General features: G+C 44.6%; 3 protein-coding genes and 1 non-coding gene across 6 annotated transcripts in view; all 4 read right to left on the bottom strand.

The window, feature by feature from the left end:
* Nucleotides 1-3,409, bottom strand: part of Supt16h (SPT16 homolog, facilitates chromatin remodeling subunit) — a 76,793-nt gene extending 73,384 nt beyond the window's left edge. The window contains exon 1 of one of the 2 annotated variants that reach the window (XM_004648079.2): nt 2,920-3,409. In XM_004648079.2, the coding sequence (XP_004648136.1) occupies nt 2,920-2,985 (66 nt within the window). In that variant the 5' untranslated portion in view covers nt 2,986-3,409. The remainder of the gene's footprint in view (nt 1-2,919) is intronic. The other variant, XM_023708351.1, reaches the window with a different exon arrangement.
* The window catches only part of Chd8 (chromodomain helicase DNA binding protein 8), a 76,253-nt gene that overhangs the window by 15,503 nt on the left and 51,750 nt on the right, over nt 1-9,000 (bottom strand). The gene's annotated exons all lie outside the window — the stretch shown is intronic.
* LOC105741231 (chromodomain-helicase-DNA-binding protein 8-like) lies at nt 4,147-8,200 on the bottom strand. 2 transcript variants are annotated; one of them, XM_023708352.1, is made up of 4 exons: nt 8,085-8,200; nt 7,720-7,899; nt 7,279-7,395; nt 4,147-5,142 (listed from the first exon to the last, which is right to left on the bottom strand). In XM_023708352.1, exons 1-4 carry the CDS (start codon nt 8,157-8,159, stop codon nt 4,576-4,578), a joined length of 939 nt encoding a protein of 312 aa, XP_023564120.1. In that variant the 5' UTR covers nt 8,160-8,200; the 3' UTR covers nt 4,147-4,575. The 2 variants fall into 2 exon arrangements, with proteins under 2 accessions (XP_023564120.1, XP_023564121.1); XM_023708353.1 differs by lacking the exon at nt 7,720-7,899.
* LOC111814544 lies at nt 8,557-8,655 on the bottom strand. The gene has a single exon (XR_002819510.1). It is a non-coding gene; the product is annotated as a small nucleolar RNA U6-53/MBII-28 (small nucleolar RNA).

Here is a 9,000-nt window from a genome sequence, read left to right on the forward strand (position 1 = left end):
ATCCCCAGCACCACATGCCAGCCAGCCCCGCCCCCTGGTGGGCTGAGCTGGCCACACACACACACACACACACACACACAATAAATAAATAAATTTAAAAAAAAAACAATAGAGATACATGAAAACTTACCAATCACCACTATCTACTGACCACTGACATTATACTTGGTTACGGGGATAGAAGAATAAATATAGGCTAGGTGTGGTGGCGTGTACCTGTAATCCCAGCACACAAGAGACTGAGACAGGAGGATCGCCTCCAGTTTGAGGCCATGGGACTACATAGTGAATTCAAGGCCAGCCTGCATTACATAATAGATCCTGTATAAAAAAAAAAAAAACCACACCAAATCAAAAGACTAAATACAAAAAGTAGATTAGATTGTAAAAATCAAATAGAAAGCCTTTAAAATCTTTAAGTTGTCTGTACATTTATCTCAACCTTTCTTTCCTCTACACAGCACTGTTACAGTGATGAAAAGCTAACATTTTTTTATCCCACTACAAAGATAGAGAAGCTATAAAAAACTGAGAAGGAGCTAAGCAGAACTGTATATACCTACAGGCCCAACCCCTTGGAAGGCTGACTCAGGCAGAACTCTTGGGCCAAATAGTGGAAGACCAACCCTAGTAAAATAGTAAGACATCTCAAAATATCAAAATGAAATGATATAGAATGAGATAAAGACAATTCCGTGCCTTGGTAAAAGATGGGAACTGTCTGCATTCCAAAAATTCTTCCAGCCAGGCATGGTAGTGCCTATTATTTCAGCACTCAGGAGGCAGAGGCAGCAGGGCTGCAGTGAGTTCAAGGCCAGACTGAACTACACAGTGAGACCCTGTTCCCTCACCCCAAAATTTTCCTAAACCACAAAAGATAGTTTCCTAATCTTACAGAACCCAAAACAGGAAAGTAAGCCCCATAAAAACCAAGGACCAGAAAACAAGAAATACTGATGCTAGTGCTTATTATTATTATTATTACTTTTCTCACTAGCACAAACTTCCTTTTGGGGTCATAGCTACCTATTATATTACTCCAATCTTCACAACTGCCAAAAGATTGTGTCAATAAACATGCTAAACAAGTATTTCCTTCGAAAACGGCTGCTATTCTGATGCTTTACAGAATTAAGATAAAAGGCACATGAATACAGTCAAGGACCATTCATAGCAAGACAACCCAACAAACAGATCTCAAATGATTAACAGGTATGCATGAACATTGTACCCCTCAACCATCAAGGTGGCTGGAACCCCAGGACAAGGAGGAACCTCTTCTGTTTTTCCATGAGCAGTATAAAACCATGTTATGTGGTTAGACATAATCATAACCATAAACATCCCTGATGTTCTGAATAGGGAAGGATCCAGTTAAGTAAAAAGGGAGCAGGAGCTCCATGACTCAACACAGTACCACCGAAGTTCTTGATAACGTTTTGGGCTTTTATTGAAGTGTTTCATAAGAGAAAAGAATAAAACAAAAATTAAACAGTCTTGCCAAGCATGAAGGCACATGCCTGTACGGGTAGCACTCTAGAGACTGAGGCAGGAGGATAACCGTAAGTTCAAAGCCAACTTGGGCTACATGGGGAGTTCAAGGCCAGCCTGGAATACACAGTGAACCTGTTCCAAAAACAATACCAAAACAAAACAAAACACACCAAAAATTAGAACAGACTTCAACTTTTATCTAGCATGTTTTTTTGCTTTTAATAAAATGCAACAGAGAATCCATTTTATTTTCCATTCGTTAATGTATTTAGCCGTAAAACATGAGACGTGGACAAGCATCCTTCCTACAGATGGCAAAATAAGAAAACAATGGGGGGGGGGTCTTTTTGAGACGAGGTTTCACTATGCAGTCCAGGCTGGCTTCGAACTAGCAGCAATCCTGTCTCAGCCTGGTAAGTGCTGTGATTATATACCTGCATCTACCCCCTGCATCCCGCAAATAATTTTTATAGTATGCTTGTAGCAGAGAATCAATTTACAATGCTGAAATCTGAATTAATATTTTCTGTCAGGCTGTTTTCAGGTTTCTGTAAGTCTTCCCTTGATGACTCGGTTCTGAGGCCGGACTTAGGTTAGACAGCTCAAACTGCACCACAGAATGCAATCAGATGTTTGTTCAATTAATAAATTACTATTAATAGTTACTATTAATACTATAATTAGTAAAACCGAGTTTTAGATGTGAACGTCTTTAAAAGCAACGATACTGCTCAATTTTCAAGACCTGAAACAGCCACAGCTCATTTTCTCAACACGTGCCCCGGATACGCTACCTAGCAAGGTTTTAAAAAGGCATCACTTTAAAAAAAATTTCTATTACCAATGCCAACATATTTTCAGTGTTAGATCCGTTATCCACGGCAGGGCCTATAATATGAAGCGGTTGTACGTGAGTACTATTTTTCCTAACGAGGCAAAAAGCCTTGCAAATGACAAACCCAAAGGGCTCGATCCACAGCCCCTTCGCCCCTACATCCCTCCTATTCGACACGGCTGTAATTCTGGCGGGACCTGGCGCCGAACGCTGTGGATCCGGAGGTACAAAGCTAGCGCGTGGGAGCGTGCGAACACCGCAGGAGGGGCAGCAGGACGTGATCACAGAGGAGGACAAGATGCTGCCTCTTCCAGGGCGGGAAGAGCCTGCGAGGGGCGGCTGTTCTGCATGGCTGGGCCGGCACGCGGGGGAAGATGGTGGGGGCCGCAGGGCAGGGCAGTTGCGGAAGGCACCTTATCACTGGCAGCACTCGCAGCTGCCGGAGGTGAGAGACGCGGGGGCAACAAAAAAGCGCGACACGGAACCCAGGAATTCCTAACCGAAAGGGGAAAAAAAGGGCGCCGAGAAGCAGGATTATTATGGGATGGAAGAGGGGGGCTCCCTGGGGGATATTATGGGCGCTTCCTTACCCGCCAGTTGCTGTACAGTCTCTTAACTCGCCGGTAATAAGCGTCTTTGTCCAGAGTTACAGCCATAGCCCCGGACACCGCTTCTCCTCGGGTTCCGAGAATCACGCGAGGTCCCAGCTCCGCCACCCGCTCTCGGCCCCGGAATCCCGCACTCTCAGTGACCCGGAAGTACCGACCTCAAAGATGCCCTTTCCGCTTCCGGGTCCCGACAGAGGTTGAATTTTTTTTCAAAAACAATCTCCATAGGGGGAGGGAAACGCAAAAAAAAAAAAAAAAAAAGGTGGGGGGAATCAAAATGCGCTCAGTCGATTTTCGCGGGTTTTTCAGCCTCGCCACGGCCGCACGCGAGGCGACGTCATCACGTGACGCTCTCCCGCGTCCCGACTCTGACCCTCCATGGGTCCCGCGGTTCCAGCGTTCCGCCCAGGCTGCAGCCCGGGCGCGGGGGAGGCGAGGGCAGCCTGGCCCGCTCACCGGCCTCTCACGGGCGGCCGGAGGGTGCGACGGCCCCGCCCACCGGAAAGGAAGGGGAGGCCGACGGAGCCGGCCGCGGCGAGGCTGGCGCGGGGCCACAGCGGGCGGACGCGGCCGCGCGCCTCCGGAACAGCGCTCGGGCGCAAGCGTGTCTGCGGGAAGGCTGGCCGGGTCCTCGTGCTGGGCCAAGTGCTCCGCGGACCGCGCAGAGCCGGGTCCAAGAAAACAGAAACCAACCTTGCGATAAATTATGACCCAAACTGTGGGAAGCTGTTGCTAACACAGAAGAAATTAAAACGCCCAGGTCAGTCTGAGCGGTGGAATTTTAAGGGTTGGAGGAAACATGGTCGGAGGGGCTCCAAAAGCCCCTTAGCTCCTTCTCCCAAACTCTGCTGCCCAGGCCCAGGTTGTGACAGCATCCTGTCTGCCAGTCTCTGCTGCATTTTCTTAAGTGACGCTATCCCATAACTTTCCCAGAATTACTTAATTTAAAAAATACACATGGTCCATGAGATTCCTCCTCATCTTACAAGAATTTGGCAGTTCGATATGAACATTTACTCCTGTTCACCCTAAATTATTACTGTGGCTTTAGCAAACTGGTCCGTTTTGTATATTTTATACACCCCTTAGACCAATACAAACGACTGCTGCCCTAAGATAAATGAACATTACTAAACCTTAGGAAAGTGGTTTTGAAATTATCCACTGTGCTTAAAATGCTATGAGGTTTTAGTAAATATAGGACAAGGGAAGAATGGAAAAGGATTAACTTAAATTTATTAATGCCAAGGGGAAGGAAGGTAACAGTTCCTGACCCTCCAGCTGTGTCCACAGTTCGGCCAGGAACAGGCTCTGCCAGAGGCCAGGGCCAGCGCTACATAGTCTGTGGTTAATGGAGGTGTCTAGGGAGGGGTGAGCACACCAGCTGCGCTGGGCTCCTTTCATTCCCCAGAAATGAGGAAGTGGTTGTGTATTATTTTAGGAGTTCCCCTGCCCACCCAATCCTCTCAAAACTGGGAGCAATCAGGTACAAGGTTCTTTTTTCCTTTTCCTTTCACCTCCAGGAGTCCTGGGTCTCCCCACATCTCTCCTGCCCCTCCCACTTTTCCATAGTAAATGAAGGGCCAGAGTAAATGAAAAGACAGCAGCCACCCAAGCAATGGGGACCATGCTGGGGCTTCAGTCATCCGCATCTTCACTGGAGTCTGAATTGGCTGGCATCATAGGATCATCAATAAGTGAGAAGTCCCTTTCTGAGCTATCGTAGCCCTGAGATAAATCATCATCCTCATCTTCCTCCTCATCCTCGTCGTCCTCCTCAGGCTGCAGTGGTGGCAATCGCAAGGCAGTGCCAGAGGTGGCAGTCGCTGGTGAGGAAGGGTACCCAGAGGCTCGCAAGCCTGGATGGTGATTGTGGTGATGGTGGGGGTGGGGGTGGTGGTGGTGGTGATGAAGCATGGTGTTGGAGTCTACATGAGGGGATGACGCTGCACCACCCATCACAAACGGCATAAAAGGCAAAGATGCAGAAGTGGCACTACTGTGACCCAGAGATGACACAGACTGTAGACCACTATTGCTATGTTGGAAGGTGTTATGCAGAGACATTGAGCCAGTGCCTCCACCCTGCATCAGAGCCATCATCTTAGAAAGGTCTGGTCGTGTCCTACGGGCCCGTCTCTTGCTGCTCTCTGGTGTAACAGGCCCTGGCAAAACCCGGTTGAATACAGTTTCAACGTGATGACCCTGGGAGGAGAAGACAGTAAAAAGAAATAAAGAAAGGGAAACCAAAGGAATAAGCTTACAAAGGTACTTTTTTGGGGGTAGTGTGAATTGAACTCATAATCTTATACTTGCCAGGCAGGTGCTATATTCCCAGTCCCCAAAGTACTTTTTTATTCCCATACTGTGGATTGAACCCAGGACCTCACAAGTCCTCTAGCACTGAGCTACATTGCAGCCCTCCCTCTCCCCCTAAATTTTACTGTGACAAGGATTCACTATATGATCTGCCTCTAACTTGTGATCTTGTTAACTCAGCCTTCCGAGTAGTGGGGATTCACCAAACCTGGTTCTCCCAAATGATTTTTCAAGCCAGGCACGGTGGTGCACACCTGTGATCCCAGCACTTGAGAAGCTGAAGCAGGAAGGTCATTGGGAGTTCAAGACCATCCTGGGCTACAAAGACTAGCCTGAACATCATAGCTAGACCCTGTCTCCAAATGACAAACGACGATTTTTCACTGTGTGTTTTATAATCAGATTAAGCTTCATTGGTAGTAACAGGAAAGAGGAAATGATATACTTGGCTGGTGGAAGCATTCTGATACTGAAGCTAAAATCAAGGATTTGATGCTGATATTATGAAACAGTTTATGCTTCACTGCATGAAATTCACATATTTAGAGAGGCTAGGCTTGGTGATATACACCTGTAATCCTAGCGCTCAGGAAGCTGAGGCAGAATTGCTGTGAGTTTGAGGTCAGCCTGAGCACATCAAGACTGTCTCAAAACAACAAAAACTCAACAACAAATCACATACTTAGTATTGTATTTTATGTTTCTGGATGTTATTTCCAGCCTAAGACTAACACCTGACATGGGTACATAACTCTTTGACATGGAAAAATAAGCATTTAATAGTACACTTTTATGAATTTTTTTAAAGTACAGTAATTCTTATAATTCCCAGGAGTACTACAGTGGTAAATCCATGGTCAATTCTACTTTAACCATTAAAAAAAATTTTTTTTTAATTTATTTGATACATGTTTCCTCCAACTCTGACTATTCCACTGCGCAGATTGATGCCTGGGCACTTTGATTTCTTCTATGGCTAAGTCTTGTCCCTTAGTTTGGGACATAATTTATCCCAAGATTAGTTTTTGGTTTTTTGGACCTATCTGTGTTGCTCTTGGAGCACTTGGCCCAGCACTGAGGCTCTCAATGCATGGTCCAGACTGGTTGTGATCCTCCTGTCTCAGCCTCCCTAGCACTGGGATTACATATAATTGCCACCACACCCAGTTTCAGGGCGGGCACAGCATGCAGTCCCGGGGGTTGCACTTGGATTCTTATGCTTGCCAGCCAGGTGCTTAGAGCACTGAGCTATCTCCCCAGCTCCTTTAACCATTTTTGATGGGCAAGGTGATATATGGCTACTCAAGATGCTGAGGCAGGAAGGTGATCACTCACTTCCTGGATTTTAGGGCCAGTGTGGATAACATAGCAAGACTTTGTCATTCCCACTCCTTGTAAAAATTTTGTGAGACTGGCCTGTAATCCTAGCTCTTGGGAGACTGTAAAAAGGTGGATCACTACGAGTCCAATCTAGTAGTGAGACTCTGAACACCCTGTAGACCCTTCTCTAAAATACACACACACACAAATTGCAACAAGGTTTCACTAAATTGCCTAGGTTGGGCTCCAACTTGAACTCTCCTGCCTCAGACTACTACATAGCTAGGATTATAGGGGTGCAGCATCATGCCCAGTTTTAGAATTACAAAAACTTTTAAGAGCTTGTTTAGCTGGGAAGGTAACTCAGTGGTAAATCACTTGCCTAATATGCTCAAGGCCCCAGATTTAACTGCCAGCACTGAAACAAAATGTTACTCCCAAACTCCCACTTTTGACGTTGTAAAACTAAAATTATATTCTCATGTGCTTACATTGCTAAACATAGGTTTTTTAGGATTTCAGGCTCTGTTAAAGATGAAGATACCACAAGACTGCAAGACCGCCAAGAAAAATATTCTGATTTTCTTCTTGGTGAACTGGAGATAATTTTACTTAGAAATACACATTGGATAAAAGATAAACATTAATCACAATCCCCAGTAAAAACTTTGGCAACTAATTTGAGAAGTGCTTGAGTCTCACCTTTTTCCCATTTCTAGAGTTAGCTGTCTGTACTGCTTCCATTCCCAAACAGTTCAATTCTGCTTTATTATTTTTTTTACATCTCTGCCACTTCTGTTTTCTGCGTTCTTCCATATACTGCAATAGAAATGTATCAGTTATCGTAGAGATGAGAATCTCTAAAATAATTAAGGTACTAAAAAAAAGGTTAGTTCTAGTGGGAAATTGCATCAATTGGATTTCTCCCCTAAACTAGTTAATATTTTCCTGGCATTTAGTTTAAAAAGTATTTAACATTATTTTATTTTGATTATCAAAATGCTGTGAAATACTTAAGACGGTATTATCACCCTCCTTGCAAATGCAGAAATAATGTTAAGAGCATGGCATGCTTTCTCCCTCTCACACAGCTTAAAATACAAAAAGTGACTTTAAATCCAGCTGGATGGAACTGTCACTCACCGCTAGAAATCGGGGATCGACAGCAAACTCTGGATGACCCTGTAACCACATCTCCAGTTCAGCCCGGCGAGGGGCATCCTCACCCACCAGCAAAGTACCATCCACCTTATTGATGACGGGGATCCGGGACTCCAGGTCCACATCAAGGTGATTAGGCTCTTCCATGCACTCCACCTCCAGCTGCAAACCCAGAATCCACCCCCATGAGCACATACACTTCTCTGAGGTGGAAGGGAGGGGAAGCATAGCTGGTACTAATTATAACAAGAATATCTTCAATCCCTAAGTCCCGACCACCTTCATCAACTACTAAGAATGAAAGATCTTACCTAACTGTGAGGTTAGAGGCTTTCTCTACTACTTACCTCTACCAGTTTTTTTCTGTTCCCCTTCTTCTTATGAAACAGTGGGTGTCCATCTCCCATTACTCCATTAGCCATCAGCTTGTGCTTCTGGAATGTTAACTTTAATCCTTCCTCCTAGAAAGATACACCCATGCGAAAGATCATATTGCATATATTTTTAAAAGTGAAGATTAAGCTTGGGGGACATGGGCAGGACATCTCTGGCTCAATAATGTGAAAAGGAAGGCCTTTCAACTAAAGGGTAGAAATCACATTCACAAAGACAGTTTTTCCTTTCAAAGATTTCAGTTTAGCTACATGTGGTTTTAATCCTAGTAATCAGGAGGCTGAGGTAGGAGGACTGGCATAGGTTCAAGACCAACCTGAACTACATACTGAGACCCTGTCTCAAAAAAAAAAAAAAAAAAAAGATCCTTTGTTGGTCAAGTGTGCTTGCTTTGGAAACACCTATACTGAAATCTCTTGATCTAGTGCCCCTCAGCGAGATTTGTAAGAAGCAGAATTCATCAAAACATGCAAGGAAGATGTAAACTCCCTACCTAGTATCAGTCTTAGCATGACATCTCAGGGGCAAAATCCTACTATTCCTGTCATGTACTAATTTTAGAAAATTTTCTTCTTTGACTGTTTAATGAGTAGCAAGGCTCAAAGGGGAGGAGGATCAAGAAAAATAGAATTTTCATGTATAAAACAAAAACTGATTTAATTGCAGTAGGAGTGGTTCCTTTTAAAATTTAATTTTCATTTATTCTATTTTTATTTTTTTGCTTTTTTGTTTTTGGCAGAACCAGGGATTGAACTCAGGCCCTTGCGCTTGCCAGGGAAGCACTTATTTCACTGAGCCATCTCCCCAGCCCCTCCTATTTTTATTTTTAAATACTTGCTGGCCAACACTAGTGTTATGCCTTTTTTTTTT

The sequence above is a fragment of the Octodon degus genome, unplaced genomic scaffold (genome assembly GCF_000260255.1).
Source record: "Octodon degus isolate 3935 unplaced genomic scaffold, OctDeg1.0 scaffold00352, whole genome shotgun sequence".
NCBI lineage: Eukaryota > Metazoa > Chordata > Mammalia > Rodentia > Octodontidae > Octodon > Octodon degus.

Coding starts and splice junctions, on each gene's coding strand:
- LOC105741231 (XM_023708352.1), bottom strand. CDS start 8,159: ATGGCTAATGGAGTAATGGGAGATGGACACCCACTGTTTCATAAGAAG. Junction 7,900..8,084: donor ACAGAAAAAAACTGGTAGAG/GTAAGTAGTAGA, acceptor CTGGGTTTGCAG/CTGGAGGTGGAGTGCATGGA. Junction 7,396..7,719: donor TCGATCCCCGATTTCTAGCG/GTGAGTGACAGT, acceptor TTTCTATTGCAG/TATATGGAAGAACGCAGAAA.